Genomic DNA, 16,318 nt, shown 5'->3' on the forward strand with positions numbered 1-16,318 from the left:
CTCGCACCAGGCTCTGGGACCTGCCCTCCGCAGTACCAGACTCCCCACCCAGAACTCTCTGATTCACAGGCCTGGTTCGGGCACCCGGTTGGTGGCATAGGGAAGGGAGCCAGCAAAATCCTGCAAAGCTGGGGGAAACTCCAGTCAGGGGAGGCAGCCCTCAAAAAGGTGCATCACCAGAGCGTAAGCAGGGGCCAGATGGAGGTGGAGCATTATAAATTTATTTCCTTTACAGCGTCTTTCTCCATATTACACAGAGGGTGATGAAGGGTTCATGGGGAAGGGGAATGGGGGCAGGCAAATGAGAAATGGTGAACTAAGAGAGGTCCAGGAACAGGAGGCTGAGACAGGGTGAGGGAGGAGCGCGAGGCAAGCTCTGAGGGCCTGAGAACGAGGAGGAGGAAGAAAAGTAGTGTGAATTGGGCAGTTGAGCTGTCGGCTGGGCGCTGGGCGTTGCGCGTACTTCTGCCAGCTTCCCTCCACGAGGGGGCAGAAGGGAGAAGCCAGAAAGGGCAAAGTACATTCCTAGGCCGGGGCACCGACTGGGAAAGGCTCTGAAACTGTGAAGGAACTCATTCTTTGGCCGGGAAAGGGGATGGGTGGACAATAGCAGGTTCAGATCAGGGTGTGGGCAACTGGGTTTCGGGGCGCTTGAGTCCAGATGGCAGAGGGGTAAGGTGAAAAGGGAACGGAAGAACAGACAGCGGGTAAGTGTAGGCGTCAGAGCCGAGGAAGAATTGATGCTTTTGAACTGTGGTGTCGGAGAAGACTCTTGAGAGTCCTTTGGACTGCAAGGAGATCCAACCAGTCAATCCTAAAGGAAAGTAATCCTGAATGTTCGTTGGAAGGACTGATACTGAAGCTGAAGCTCCAATACTTTGGCCACCTGATGCAAAGGGCCGACTCATTGGAAAAGACCCTGATTCTGTGAAGATTGAAGGTAGGAGGAGAGGGGACGACAGAGGACTTGATGGTTGGATGGCAAAACCGACTCAATGGACATGAATATGAGCAAGCTTGGGGAGATGGTGATGGACAGGGAAGCCTGGCGAGCTGCAGTCCATGGGGTTGCAAAGAGTCGGACACGACTGAGCGACTGAACACAGACTGAGGACCAAGAGCAGGGGGAAGGGGCGGAACTTGAAAACAGTAGGGACAGGGCTTGGGGGGGGGGCGGGGATCCGCGGAAGGAGGTGGGTATAAAGTGTGTCTTCTCTCCTCTCCGACTCCACTGGAGAGGCCTTAGTTGTCTGCCTCCAGCAAGTACTGTTCTATATAACCCTTGACCAGCGCGAGCCCCCAGCCAGCCTGGTGGAAGTCAGCCACCTGTGACCACAACTGGGGAGCCGGGAAGAGTTGGCACACGACGTTGCGGCTGCAATGGGCTCTGGCGCTGCAGATGCTACAGACGCTGGCTCTGCCTCTGCACACCGTCTCTGCTGAAGGCGTTGATGCGGAGGTAGCGCCACGTGCTGTTGCCGCGGTGCTGGGTGCGGAAAGGGCGCGTGCACAGCGTGAGCACCGCGCGGGCACGCGCCGCTGTCCACGCGCCACTCCAGGCCCTTGGCCGCCAGGAGACGCAGGTTACTCTCACTTTGCCAGTATGGCGGCCACTCCTGGGATGGTTCCTCCCGTCGCGCTGCAAGGAGGGCGACAGCAGAAGGCGTGCCAGGTCGCCGCTAGCCTCCCATACGGCCTCCCGGGGCAGCTGTGAGAAGACGCCGGAGGCCTAGCAGCGCCGACAAGTTGAATGGGACCAAAAGGATGCCCTGCGTGGGCACGAGCGAGCACAGCTCTGGGCGGCAGGAGGGCTGAGATCCTGGAGCCTCTTGGCATCTTCACTTCCACAGTCACACCCATGGGCTCCCATCTGGGTCCCTGGGGAGGGCCGACGGTGCGAGGCCGGGTGGGGTAAGGTATGTGAGAGCATGGAGGAACCAGGGGCAAGGCCTCCGAATATCTGGATCCCCGAGGAGAGCGGGGATCGCCGTGGAGTAGTCGGGGAAGGGGGATGTGGGCCTCAACAGTGGAAGCAGGGGAAGCTGATCGCGATAGGCCCCTGATTGCGGTAGGATGGGGGAGGCGGAGGTAAAGGACAAAGGCTCAGATTAGGATGCTTCGGTCCCTGATCAGAAGCAGGATCCATGTAGGGGAGGCAGAGTCAGGAAGCCTGGACGCCTGGGCTCCAGCCTCCCAGAGTAAGGATCGAGGGTTTAAAGATTGGAAGTGGAAGCTGTTCGATTTTCCCTGGGCAAAAGGGCCTGGGTAAGGACTGGGATTCCCAGGGCAGGGCTCATGGGCGCCTCCACTGGGCAGAGCGGGCAGCGAAAGAAAGGCGGTGTCTGACTGCAGGAGAGGGGACAAAGCCCGGAGGCCCCTTGAGGAGAGGCCCGGCCCTCCGAGCTCCTTTGTTCTGCTTGGTGATTAGGCTGAATTTCTTCAGCTCCCGGGGCCCCAGCTGATGGTCCCTGGTGAGTCGTGCCATTTTGATCCCCTGGGTGCTGTCTCTTACCAGCTGCGAACAGAAGTGCTCTAGCAGCCGGGCCACCCTCTTGCCGCGCTCCGGGGGCGCCACTGCGCAGTCCCTCCGCCAGCGCCGTCTCTGCGGCGTCGATCTCGTGTACCGACTCCCTCGCGATCTGCGACCGAGGCCATTGTTGGAGGTGGGGGTTGCTCTCCGACGGGGCTCTCCGTTCAAAGGACTCGCCTCTTCTCACACGCTGAGCATTCCATCGTCATCCCCCAGGGGCGCCAGGCCAGACTCGTGACCTGCCCAAGGAGCTCTCCTCAGCACCCGGGTCTCGGATTCGAGAGCCTGCAGAAAGATCATTCCCGGACGTCTCTTCCACCGCTTGAGATGCTCCAGACCCGGGTCGCGTCAGGTCCCTGCGGGTTCGCCATGCCCACGTCGCAATGGCTCCACCCCCAGGCGCTTGCCACGCCCCGCTGCCTCTTAGCCCCGCCCCCAGCCGACCTCTGAGCCGATCCTGCATCCAGGCTCTCTTGCTGGGAGAGTTCAATCTACTCAGGGGTCCAGACCCCATTCTAGCTGCTCCCATCCCCAGACTGCTCCCTCTTGACTGCTCCCCTCCTTCTGTGCTCTTACCCCCAGAAACTCCTCAAAGGAATCCTAAACTACTGAAGCTGTCATCCGTCTCTCAGGTTCCTCCGTCATTTCAAGCTCTACACACCCCCCGCCCACCCTCACTGACCAGGCCCCTGGATTCACACGCCCTACTCTTTGGTTCCAAAAGCCGATTCTATTTCCTCAGCAACCGGACCAGGGCCGAGGAGAGGCTCCATTCGTCCTCTCCCAAAGACCCATGCACCCAAACCCCTTTTCACCTGCTTCCCGAACCCTCGGCTCTCACCTGCTCCTCCATTGCACTTGGCTGGCACTGCTGTGGTAGCAGCTGGGAAGGTAGTCAAGGTCACCGTCGATGCCCCCCCACCCCCAACACACACACACACACCCGAGATGGCCAGCACCTCTTCAAATTCCCTTTCTGTGGCCACCATGAAGTCCAAAGGGCCGGCCTCAGCCTCAGGCCCTGATGCAGACCTAGGCTTGGACCCAGGGACTTGGCCTTGGCCTCAGGTCCTAGCCCTGGGAGCTTGAACTCAGCCTCAAGCCCTGATCTGGGATTGGACTCGGCCCTGGCCTCCCGGGATCTCTGAGCATACCTCTGCATCTGGCTCAACGTCTTTTTTGGGCTTAGAAACCTCTGAGGTGGCTCCAATCACGACTGGCTTCCAGTGTCATGATCCTGCAGAAAAGAGAAAGAACCCAGCGTGGGGGTCAGAGCCCCCTGTTTCCACAGCAGGCCGCCTCCACGCGATCCACACAAGCCCTTCCTACTTAAACACCCCTTCTCTTCTCACAGATCCTGGGAATAGAGGGCTGGCAGCTCGCCTCCCACCACCAGCTCCCAGAGCTCCCAATCTTGTGCTGTTCCACCCCCTGGGATGCTCTTCACACACTCAGGACCCCTTGAATTTCTTCATCCCTGATCACCCTGGTCACCCCTAGAACTGAGATTAAGAACAGAAGGCCCTTGGGGGGATAATAGAGGGACCCCACCCCCCTTCAAGGGCCACACCATCTCTCTGCAGAACGACAAGTGAAGAAATTCCCATCACCTCCACTCCCCCCAGGAGGGTTCCCAGAGCCCTCTTTCCCAGCCGGCGGAAAGGGGGGAAGGAGAGGGTTCAACTGCCCCTGACTCCCACTACTGCTCATCCCAGAGCAAAGAGTAGGGGTGTAGACACCAGATCTCTCCATATCAGTGCCCTAGTGCTCTCCACCCCACATATTCAAACATAAACCAAAGAGTGGACAGATGGACAGTTCTATTAGAAAATGTCAAGCCGTTCCTCTCAGGCTAATCAAAACCGCCCTTTCCTTCCTCTTTGAGTCTGTTCCCTCCTTTTTCAGAGGGAGACTTGTCTCCATTCGAGGGCTAGGTGATTATTTTGAAAAAAGCTCTGTTGGAGCTTCAGCAAACAAATATCCACCAAGATTACCCATGCCCCCTCCCCACTGATTTCACCTCTAGGTCCCTTCCTTTCCTTCTCTCTTTTTCTTTTTTGGAAATTTCTTCCTGTAATCCTTGCTTCATCTCCCACTCAGGCTGACCCTGCTCTTCCCATTCGTCCAAGTCTCCTTTTTGGGTCAGTACCCTGTGGATCTGGTACCCCTTTGACATCCAGTTCTTCTTTCCCCTGCTGTTCAGAGACAGGGCCAAAGAGAAAGCTCCCTGCCCAAGCCCAGATGACTCCCCATTTCTAGACTTCTCTTCTCCAGACCAACAAAATAAACCAATCAAATCCTCTCCTCTCTTTCAGCCAGGTAGAATTGTTCCCTCGTGTAACCTACATAAGCCTCAGTAACCAACATCCCAGGGGACACATGTGCCAGCACTTTGTGGAGGGCGATATTAATTTGATTGAGAGAATGGATTGAGACTGAGAGAATGAATACAAGGGTGATAAGGAAAATGCTGCCCCCTTTCCTGGAACCTGGCCCAGGGATTGCTTGCACTACATCTCCCATAGTGCCCTGGGGCACAGGGCTGCCTCAGCCTTATAGAACATGACATGGGTTTGGGAGATGGGACCAGCAAGGGCAGCAAGGGGTGGCTTAGGGATGATTTCCTGGTGGCTAAGCTGGTAAAGAATCTGCTTGCAGTTCAGGAGACCTGGGTTCGATCCCTGGGTTGGGAAGATCCCCTGCAGAAGGGAACAGCTACCCACTCCAGGTATTCTGGCCTGGAGAATTCCCTGGATTGTATAGTCCATGGGGTCACAAAGAGCTGGACACGACTGAGTGACTTTCACTTTCAGTTTAGTTTCCATATTGCAAATGTGGCTTCTGTAAACACAACGTGCTTCCTGTACCAGCAAGTTTCAAACAAGGGCTCCATCTCCTTTTTTTTTTTCAGTCTAATGTTGATGCTCAAGGCTCTCCCACGTAAGCTAGGGTGAGGTCAGATAGCTCAGGCCAGTATCATAAGAGGGGGAGGGGAAGCACAGGCTCAGAGGATCTTAGAGCCATCACTAGGGCCATCAGGGACAATCTGGCTCCATCCTTTCATGGAGATGAAATCAATCGAGGCCCAAGATGGTTAAGATCTTGCCTAAGGTGACTCAGCTTGGGCAAAGCCAGACAAAAAGTTCCATCTTCCTGGCTCTGAGGCCAGTGGGGAGATCTCTGACCCCAGCCTGAAGAGCAAGGATAGGAATGACTGGGTCCTTGGCAGGAGTCAAAGGTTCCAAGTGCTAAGGGCTAAGCTGACTCAGAACCAGAGATGAGCTTGTGAGAGGAACCCCCCACTGCCATCTCTCCACTGTCAGCAATTTCTATGCCAAAAATGAGCTCAATCAGGCTCCTCGTGCCAGGCTCTAGGAATGACGGGACCCAAAGATAAGTAGGTTAGCCTGAGGCTCCCATTTGGATTTCCAGACAACCTCACCAGCAGTTCCTGAATCCCTGGAAGATACAAGCTGGTAGTTCAGTGAGAACTCCAACAATTCACTGCTGCCCAAAGCAGGCAGAGTGTGAGCAACCTGAAGACTGCCACACATCCAACTAGATGTTGGTTTCCCTCTCTCTTTCAAGATGGGGAGACTATTTCCAAAGAGTGTGTCTACGTCTCAGATACAGATATGTATAAGGGGAGGGGATTCCCAGGGCCACAGGAAAGAAGAGGGAGCTTACCAATTCACCCTGCATCTTTTCTTCCCCAGCACTCCCTACTCCTATTCACTCTGCAGGAGATGGAAATGTTCCAAGGTCCTTAAGCCCTGGGGGAGGTGGGTGCTGGGAACAAAATACGTTAGGGGTTCCAGGCCAAGCCAAAACAACCAGCTGGTCCCCACAACCCTTGTTACACACTCTGATCCATTCCCACCCTCCAACCTGGCTCCTTGAATTATAACTCCCGTTAGGTGTCAAGGCAGAGGCTGAGGCAGCCCTGTGCCCCAGGGCACTATGGGAGATGTAGTCCAAGAACCCCCCCAGGCCAGGTTCCAGGAAAGGGGGCAGCATTTTCCTTACCATCCTTGTATCCATTCTCTCAGTCTCATAAATATGAATGATCCACTCTGGAGAGAGGATAACTGTAGTCATCCCTGAGCATGCCGGGAGCCCATCCCTCTCTCCCCTCCTTCCTCACCCCACACACCTGAAATATTCATGCCCCTGAGGTCTCAGCTTCTCTGAGCTGGAAGTCGGAACAGAGAGAGGAAAGGCAGGGACAAAGAGACCGCAGCTACACAAAGCACCCAAAGAAGAGAGAGACAAGGATCAGAACTGAGGCAGAAAGGAGACAAAGGCCATCAAGAGAGGATCTGGGGGGCACAGATAGAGTCACAGACATGACACCTGGTGATTCAGAGCCCAGCAGACGCCAAAAAAAAACAAACAAACCAAACTTCCTAGCTTACACCCCTCCCCAAGGCGACCAGAAATAGAAAGCAGAGTGACACACCCCCTTATCCCCGCAGGTGTGTGGTGGGGAAAAGGGTCAAGGAAGGGGAGGAGAAAACCAGAGAAGAGGCCGGAAGAGAACGGACGAGAGCAGAGGCAGGGGAGACAAGGTGAAGTGGCGCAGAGGCAGGGCATGAGGAAGACCGTGGAGCTGGGGAGAAGGGGTGCCCCAGAGGGCCAGAATCATGGAGAGGGGGTGCTGTACTGGAGGGTCGTCCCGGTCTGTTGGGGAAGCAGGAGGCAGGGAGATCTCAAAGGAAGCTGTCTACTTGGCAAGGATCCTCCCGGACACTGCCAGACTCCGGGGAATGGTGGTAGCCAAATGATGATGGGGTTAAGGAGGGAAGGCGCCTCTGAACATCTGAACAAAGTCGGGGCTCAAGTTACTATCATCCCCGGGACTGGCAGGGGTTGGGCCGTAGGGGGCGCGGCGGCTTGCTTCTCCTGGGGGGGGGCGTGGCCTTCCGCTGTCCCCGTCCCGCGGGGGAGGAGCACGCCAGCCTCCCGCCCCCAGACCCCGCTGCACCCCCCCTACCTCTCCCGAGCCAGGGCCAGGGCCGGGATGCTGAGAAGCCGATCGAGGCCGGCCGCGGAGAGGGGTCATCTCGGACCTCCGAGGGTCAAATTCCGATCAGGCGCGGGGACCCGGCCGCGCCGTCGGGTCCCGACTTGGAGTTCTGATAGAAGGCGGGGTCAGCACCGCGGCTCGGTCCGGCTCGCCGGCCCGGGTTCCTAGCGCTTCGGGATTCGGGCAGTGAGAGTGGCTCCCGCCGCTACGCTCCGGCTCGGCCCTGGCAGCGGCGCTCGGAGGGGCGGAGACCCCAGCGATGCGGAGGAAACCCGGTGCGGATCTGGAGCGGACTGTGTTGCGGCCGGGGGCTGGCAGGGGTCGGGGGACAGGAGATGGGGTGGCGGGGCGCGGGGGAAAGCGGAGCTGCCCTGGGCGGGGAGGTGGGCGCCCCTCGGTGGTCTCTAGCGTTGCAGATGAGACCCCTCCCCTTGTCCCCGGTGGGGAGCGGGACTGAGGATGGGGAGGTGTCTTGAGTTTTGGTGGAGTGGAGTGACAGAGTTATCGCATGGTGCCCACAGCATCTTTTAAGTTCGGTCCCGGGAGTTCGCCCCGTCGCTCAGTTCCCCTTCTCCAGGGCCCCCAGCAAAGTCAGCCCGACCTCCGGCCGCCAGATTAGTAAGAGCAGCTGGAAAGGGGACACGGAGCCGAACACCCTGGGGACCCGGTCGGAGAAACTGATAGGGGAAACGGGAAACCCAAGACGGTTGGGAAGGGAGGAGACCCCAAGAGGCAGAAGCCGGGACACTGAGAGGGGCGGAGCGAGGCCTGCTCTGGGCCAGATGACCCCCGCACCCCGGGGTCGCCGAGCAGCCTCGCTCAGCTCCGCTCAGAGCGGGCATCTGACCCGCCGTCAGGCCGCAAGGTCCCCTCGGCGCAGAACGAGTGCACGGGGCGTACACCTGTGGATTTCCAGGGACACCTGTGGGCATCCGAATACACGAACACAGACCTCTGTGCACACGGCCGGGCTCCTGTGCCGACCCAGGTGGAAGGAAGGAAAGGCCCAGCGCGCCGACTGGCACTGGAGGGACTGCAGGGCGCCTCTGACTCTAACAAGCTAGTGGCCCAGACTCTTCAATTCCTGGTGGAGGGCTCACCACCCCCATGAAGTGAGGTAAAACACTTGCAGTTGTCTCTGCAAGGAGCCAGGAAAGTGATGGATGTGAATGTCCTTTAAAGCCCGCAAAAGTGCTACTGAGGCTGGGACACCCTCCCTGTCCCCCCTCCCACCTCCTGCCCGGCTCCCAGGCTCCCTCTTCCCACCAAAACTGACCTCTCACCTACCTCTTTCTAGTTTTACGCTTTCTAAGGTGTTTGCTCCACAACCTGGTAATCGGATCCCATTGGCTGAGCTAATGTGACAAGATGGAGGATTTGAAGGAGTTCCCGGACTCCCGCAAGCAAAGCCACCCCAAGAGTTAAAGGGATCAGAGTCATCTCTTCAGTTCAAAGCCAAGCAGGCCAATAGGTTAAGTCTCCCCCATTTCTAATTTTTGAAATTGCTGACACACCATGCATCTCATAAAGCTGCGGTTATGGTGGAATATGTTCATTCGTGGGAAAGGACCTCAAAAAGCTAAAAGATGGAGGAAAAATTCACCAGTGGCAGAAAGGAAAGGCAATTGTACTCTCATTCCTAGCCTTTCTCCCGAAGCCTCCCTTCTGTCATCAGCAATGCTTGGATTGGTCCAACGTTCACCCACCTCCAGTTCTCTCAACCAATCAGAGTGGAAAGTTTCCCCAAGTTCCAGTTCTCTCCTGTTCAATCTACAGATGGTGCTGCATTCTTCTATAAAAGGCTCAAAAATGGTTGCATTATTGGAATCTTCTCAGATATGAATGCTCAAGATTTAAATCCAATCAGTTGTTAGGGGCTGCAAAATAGTGATATTCTTGTTCTTTCATTCTGTTTTTTTTTCTTCTTCTTTTTTTCCTAACTGAAATATGCCTATAAAAGCAAACTTGTTCTCTTCTACTAAGATTACTGTCAGAGATAGTTTGTGATGAAAAGACCGGATAAATGCTTGAATTTCCCCCTTTATTTGTTAACTTTAAAAATAATGTGATGGTTCCCCAGCATCCTTCAATGGTGATCAATTATTAACTTTCAGAACCATTATGAACTCATGGATTTTAAACAAGCTTCAGTTCAATTCAGTTCAGTCGCTCAGTCGTGTCCGACTCTTTGCAACCCCATGAATTGCAGCACGCCAGGCCTCTCTGTCCATCACCAACTCCCGGAGTCTACCCAAACCCATGTCCATCGAGTCGGTGATGCCATCCAACCATCTCATTCTCTGTTGTCCCCTTCTCCTCCCGCCCCCAATCCTACCCAGCATCAGGGTCTTTTCCAATGAGTCAACCTTTCGCATGAGGTGGCCAAAGTATTGGAGTTTCAGCTTCAACATCAGACCTTCCAATGAACACCCAGGATTGATCTCCTTTAGGATGGATTGATTGGATCTCCTTGCAGTCCAAGGGACTCTCAAGAGTCTTCTCCAACACCACAGTTCAAAAGCATCAATTCTGTGGCGCTCAGCTTTCTTCACCGTCCAACTCTCACATCCATACATGACCACTGGAAAAACCATAGCCTTGACTAGACGTACTTTTGTTGGCAAAGTAATGTCTCTGCTTTTAAATATGCTATCTAGGTTGGCCATAACCTTCCTTCCAAGGAGTAAGCATCTTTTAATTTCATGGCTGTGTAATGCATTAGGGCTTCCCAGGTGGCTTAATGGTAAAGAATCCACCTGCCCGTGCAGAAGATATGGATTTGATCCCTGGGTCGGGAAGATCCCCTAGAGTAGGAAATAGCAAACCCACTCCATTATTCTTGCCTGGGAAATCCAAAGGACAGAGGAGCCTGGTGGGCTACAGTCCATGGGGTCGCAAAGAGTCGGACATGACTTAGTGACTAAAACACAAAATAATGTGATGCAATCCAACGGCTCTTTCGATAAATTGATGTTTTAAAACGACATAGAAGATGGTGCTAGATTTTCAGGAAGTGCGGCGTGGATGCAGAGGGGAAGGTGTCCTGGACCAGCTTGGCAGGTTGGCAGGTCAAAGGATATATCCTGGAAGTGAGACCCAAACTGAAACTCAAAAATTCCTCTCTAGATAACAAAGAAGGGCAGGGTCCGTCCTCCGGGAGGGGAAACCTGAGCTAAGCCCAGAGCTGAGAAACAGCCTGCTTTGCAAGAACAAGCATTGCTAGGTTGCACCCATCCTGTAGACTGGGGCTGGCCAGTCAGCCAAGGGCTTTAAGCAAGAAAGGGACAGATTTGCCTTGTGAGTAGAGGTCGCCCTCTGGTGGCTACATGAAGAATGGCAGGGAAGGAAGACGTCCTGCCAAGAGGGTGTGCTTACAAGGCAAGGGGATCAAACCAGTCAATCCTAAAGGAAATCAACCCCGAATCCATTGAAAGGACTGCTGCTGAAGCTGAAGCTCCAATACTTTCCCCACCTGATGCAAAGAGCCAACTCACTGGAAAAGACCCTGATGCTGGGAGAAACTGAAGGCAAAAGGAGAAGGGTGTGGCAGAGGATGAGATAGATGGTTAGATAGCATCACAGACTCAATGGACATGAATTTAAGTAAACTCTGGGAGACAGTGGAGGACAGAGGAGCTTGGCATCCTCCATGTAGGACATGGAGGGCATGGACTGGTGTGCTGCAGTCCACGGGGTTGCAAAGAGTTGGACATGACTTAGTGACAGTACAACAACAATAAGGCTTAGATGCATAAGTTAGACTCTTCTAGATCAGAGAAGAACTCACACAGTTCAGGGAGTCATTATTGAGATGGGAGGAGAAATGGTGCAGGGAAGCTCCTTAATGGCTCTGAGAATAGATCCTTTAGGAAGTCTAGTGATCCATCTTCTCTCCGTGCACTTGGCACATGCATTTCCCCAAAGAAATGATCACATAGCAAATGTTTGTTATTGCCCAACCAGGAAAATTCTTTTTCTAGTTTGTACAAAGACCACCTCTCAGTGGATGCAACCCCAGACACAAGCAGACAGTACTTTTGTGTGTCTGGGTTGGGCTCTGTCTGTGGAGTGTCTCAAATGCTGTGCCGAGGAGTTCATCCTTCTAACAACGAGGATCCAGCACCACTGAGTGGAAACAATGACATGCTGAAAGCAGTGTTTTAAGAAAAACCATCTCTCATCTTGCCAGCACGAGAAAGTGTTAGATGGGAGATGAGAGGCAAGACCTCTGCTTGCTGAAGAGTGGTCACAGAGAAAGTCCATGGGAGGGATGGGGGCCTGGAGTAAGAGAAGAAGCTAAGAAGCACATAGAAGGAAACCAGGAGGCCAGGAAGCGTGACTAGGGTTCTGGAAGGTGCAGAGAGAGGAAAGAGGTGAAGGTGATTCTGGCATCCCCAACATAGAACCAGGGAATGGTGTTGTCTGGTGGCAGCAGGTAATACAGGATATAGAGCTCGTTGGATACAAAGATTCTAGGCTTTGCCTGTAGATAAGTTGGCATTTTCAGCTTCCCTTAAGGCTCAGATGGTAAAGAATCTGCCTGCAATGCAGGAGACCAGGTTCCATCCCTGGGTCAGGAAGATCCTCTGGAGAAGAGAATGGCAACCCACTCCAGTATTCTTGCCTGGAGAATTCCCCAGACAGAGGAGCCTGGCAGGCTACAGTCCTTGGCATCACAAAGAGTTGAACATGACTGAGTGGCTAACACACACACACACACACACACACACACACACACACACACACACACACGTTAGCTTTTCGGGGCCAGAGGGATGAGCAGTTGGGGAGGACACACAGGGGCTAGAGCTCAGGTGAAAGGACCAGTAGAAGAAGTGGGGAGAAGCCCACGTCAGGGTCTGCATGCGCAGCAGTTGAGTGGGCATGGTGCTGGGAACAGGACTGAAGTCTGACCCAGCGGGATTCTATCTGGGGCTGGAGCTTCCCAAACAGCTGTAGAGATGCTCTAATCCCCCATAACCTCCTCCAGCCTTCTGGGTCAACTCCTCTACCAGTTCTAAAGGCTCCACCCCAGCCAAGCCCTTCCCCATGCTGACCCATCTCTGCTTTCTCTCAAAAGGCTTCCAGATGTTTGCTCATGGCTCCCTGCTGGGTGAGTGGGCAAGCACCCAGCAGAGAAATCCAAGGGTTGTGTAGTGGGGGAGCCAGTGGGTGACAGTTCTCCTCAATCCACACACAAAGACGCCAGAGCTGCTGTCCTAGAGGCTTGAGTGCATCTCATTCACTTCCCAGGACCATCCTGTGTAAGTTCAGTTGATGAAAACTCAACTGGTGCCCTTGTGACTTGGGTCACAAGGTCTCCCTGGTGAGGGGCTTCCTTGATGGCTCAGATGGTTAAAAAAAAAAAAATCCACGTGCAATGCAGGAGACCCAGGTTTGATCCCTCAGTTGGAAAGATCCTCTGGAGAAGAGAATGGCTACCCACTCCAGTGTTCTTGCCTGGAGAATTCCATGGACAGAGGAGGCCTGGTGGGCTACAGTCCATGGGGTCTCAAAGAGTTGGACACGACTGAGGGACTAACACTTTCACTTCACTGTGTTGTATTTCAGTAAAAAGTTTAAAGATCCCACAACTCTGAAGTAAGTAGCTCCACGGTACCTGGGGAAACTGAGGCTTGGAAGGTTAAGTGACTTGGCCAAAGTCACGGTCAGTTGCTGGTGCCAGGTCTGCGGGACTCGCTGCTGGATGCTCTTTCTGTGCTGACCACTCGGTGGCCCTTTCTCCCTAGTGCTTCCCCATCGGTGCTGAGATGGCCCGTGGACCACTCTGGGCCCACAAACCCAGGTTCTTGGTCAAGCCTCTCCATGGAAATAGATGTCATCCAACGCTGTCCTATCTCTGCTCCCCCAAAATGACCAGTATCACAGCACCAGGGCAGTCACGTGGCACACTTCTCTTTGAGGACCCAGGACCTGGAGGCTGGGACCAGAAGGAAGAGGCTGCCTCCTCTGAGGCCTGGGCTCAAACTCGTCCTCTTTCGTCTCGATTCCTGTGAGGGCCTGGGTCTGGGTCTGAATCCATCGGCCAGGCTGACTAGTTGAGTTGAGGGGTTTAGTTCCAAGTTTGGAACCCACATGACAGCAGCTGCTGGGACTGATGTGCAAAATGCCATTCTGGGGACTCCCCTGGTGGTCTAGTGGTAAAGAAGCCACCAAGCAATACAGGGGACACAAGTTGGATCCCTGGATGGGGATCTAAGATCCCACATGCTGCAGGGCAATGAAGCCCACACAACTCTGGCCTGGCAGAGCTCATGTGTCACAGTTGGAGAGCCTGAGTGACAGAACTGCTGAAATCCACATGCTGCAACTAAGACCCAACACAGCCAAATAAACAAATAAACACATGCATATTTTTTTTAAGAAGACAGTGAGCGCATCCATCACTCCCCAAAGTGTTCTAAAAAGAAAGGCCATCTGAAATGATTTGCCTGGTATCTCAGTCCAGCAGGCTGTGCCCCTTGCCCGGACGTGGTTTGTGGTCTGCATGGACCAGCGGGAGGTTGTGCCAGGGCCCTGCCACCATGACTCTCTACCCTTCTTCATGCCAAGCTGCGGCTCCTTAGACCAAGTCTCACCCAAGACAGATGTCTGCTGCGGGAGAGCTAGAAAGTCAGATGACAGGAGGGAAAAGGGAGTGAGGGGACATATCCTGTACCCTTAGAGAGGCTGGGGTCAGAGCGCAGCCGCAGAGCTTGCCTGGGGAGGCTCAGCAATGGGTAAGAAGCCTGGCCCATGGCTTCCTCCCAGTTTTGGACGGCTTCCTGGAGAGAGGTGCACCCTTAGAAGGCGGATGGTGGTGGAGGAGGCTGCCTGTGGCCGGTCACATGGGACAGGAAGGAGACCAAGCTGGCAAGTCATCAGCAAGTGGCACTTACCTGACTCAGGTGGGTCCTGGAGGGACATTAATGGGAGTAGCACACCTGTCATGTTTCAAGTTTCGCGACCCAGCGCGCTTCCCACAACCCTCAGCATTAACAACACACCCTCTTTGGCCCACTCACCTCTGGATGCCAAGTCTCCCTTCCAGACCCAGAAGGCTGACCTTGACCATCCTGTGCTTTTCTGCTTCGTGTGGCGCCCTCCCCCACCCTGACCCAGGTGCTTTCCATGGAGGGTCATGTCCCCTTCAGACTCTTCGTCTCTCCGTTGGGATCAAATCTGGCCTCTTTTCTAAGACACCCGCCCAGCTGGCATCACAGGTCTGGGGAACAGTTTTCCCCTCTGATTACATCTCTGCCTCCGAGGCTTGTCTCACGTTCTCACTGTACTCCTTGGCTTCTTCTACTCCTCTCCAGACTCAGGCCATCCTCTCGCCCTGCCGCAACCCCAGTTTTGTTGGTCTTGGATTTCAGACAAAGAACTGATGGGGGATGAAGTCCCCTCCTCCCTCCCCCACCCCTACTCCTATACAAAGGTCTCATTACTCACCTACCACCTGGCACAACCCCACTGCTCCAGGGAAGGGCATCTACTGCTCACAGGGAGGAAGGGCAGGGGGCTTCTTGGAGGAAGATCTGATCCTCACACCCCAGCTCTTGGTAACCGGTTCTCACCCAAAGAGTCCATTCACCCCTCAGGGTAAGAATCCAGGGAAAAACACATACAATGCTGATCTTGAAGTCTGGGCTCTTCATGAACATACAGTAACTAAGTCCTGCTTTCCAAAAAGGGCCAGACCAGGTCACATGCAGTGTTTTCCAAGCCAATGGTTGAGAAGCAACTCTTGAGCCCCCTCCCCGTCATAAGATCAGAGTTGGGAGAAGAAAGAGAAAGGGCTTTGGGGAGGACTTTCAGAGCCCTGCTCACAAAGGGGAAGTCAACCAGGTTGGTGACGAAAGGCTTCAAGACTCAAAGGACCTTGGGATGTGCCCAGTGTTTAGGGGCTGTGCTTGTGAGAGAAATGGAGTGGCTAAACTGTGGCTGACTGGATATGCCCACCCAGGAAAGAAGGATGGACAAGTGGAGGCCCTCCAAGTGTATCCTGGCCAAGGATGCCCAAGCTTGGAGTTGTTTTTTTTTTTTTTTTTTTATCCCATCCCTCTCTCCCATCTCTCTCCTCATCCTCTGACGTGGGAGAGTGATGGAGTTCCTGCAGGGAAACCTACATCAAATCCATGGGCAGAAAACCAGGGCCCAATGCTGAGGTACAGAAGCTCCCAGGGGGGCCTTAAGGGAAAACTCCAAAGAAGCCATGAGAGGACTCACAAGGAAAAGAAATTAGCTTCAAAGACCCGGAGCTCAGAGAACACATTGCTTCCTTAGGACAGAGCAATCAAGAACTTGGGGGCTCCCTTTTAGCTAGCGAGTGAGGGAGTGGAACGACATCCCTCCACTGCCTCTATTTCTGGCCAAGCAGGCGCCCTCCACCCACTCCCACCCCCCGCTTGCTGCCAACTCACCCTCGCTCTAGATGGGAAGTTTCTGTCCTTGATTAAGATCGAAGGGTTGATTGCTAATCCCACTGAGCTTTTCTAGGTACCAACATTAGTGAATGTAGAACTCATCTATCACCTGAGAAGGGCCCAGATAAATTACAGGACTGCCAAGATTTTTATCTAGCAACAAAAGAAAATTTCTTCCACTGAATAAACTCTCTGAGACGGCAGAAGACAGAATTGCACGCAGTTACGTTCGAACAAGTTCTTCTCATTTAAGTTATGGATCCAGACAAAGCCAGTCAGCAAATAGAATGGACACAAGTCAAAGAATGCTCTGACCTCATAAGGTCACTCAGACAG

At 54.1% G+C, this 16,318-nt stretch overlaps 1 protein-coding gene across 1 annotated transcript; it reads right to left on the reverse strand.

Moving 5' to 3' along the window:
* Positions 1-1,155: 1,155 nt before the first annotated feature.
* On the reverse strand, positions 1,156-7,592 carry NAT16 (N-acetyltransferase 16 (putative)). The gene is given in 9 exon segments (XM_081556911.1): positions 1,156-1,381; positions 1,383-1,522; positions 1,524-1,633; positions 1,636-1,730; positions 1,732-1,769; positions 2,405-2,575; positions 2,577-2,639; positions 3,472-3,567; positions 7,524-7,592. Coding segments are annotated over 9 exon segments (921 nt in total). The 3' UTR covers positions 1,156-1,242.
* Between the last annotated feature and the right edge of the window lie 8,726 nt (positions 7,593-16,318).

Source organism: Giraffa tippelskirchi, chromosome 13, assembly GCF_054371585.1.
Source record: "Giraffa tippelskirchi isolate mGirTip1 chromosome 13, T2T-mGirTip1v1.2.pri, whole genome shotgun sequence".
Lineage (NCBI taxonomy): Eukaryota > Metazoa > Chordata > Mammalia > Artiodactyla > Giraffidae > Giraffa > Giraffa tippelskirchi.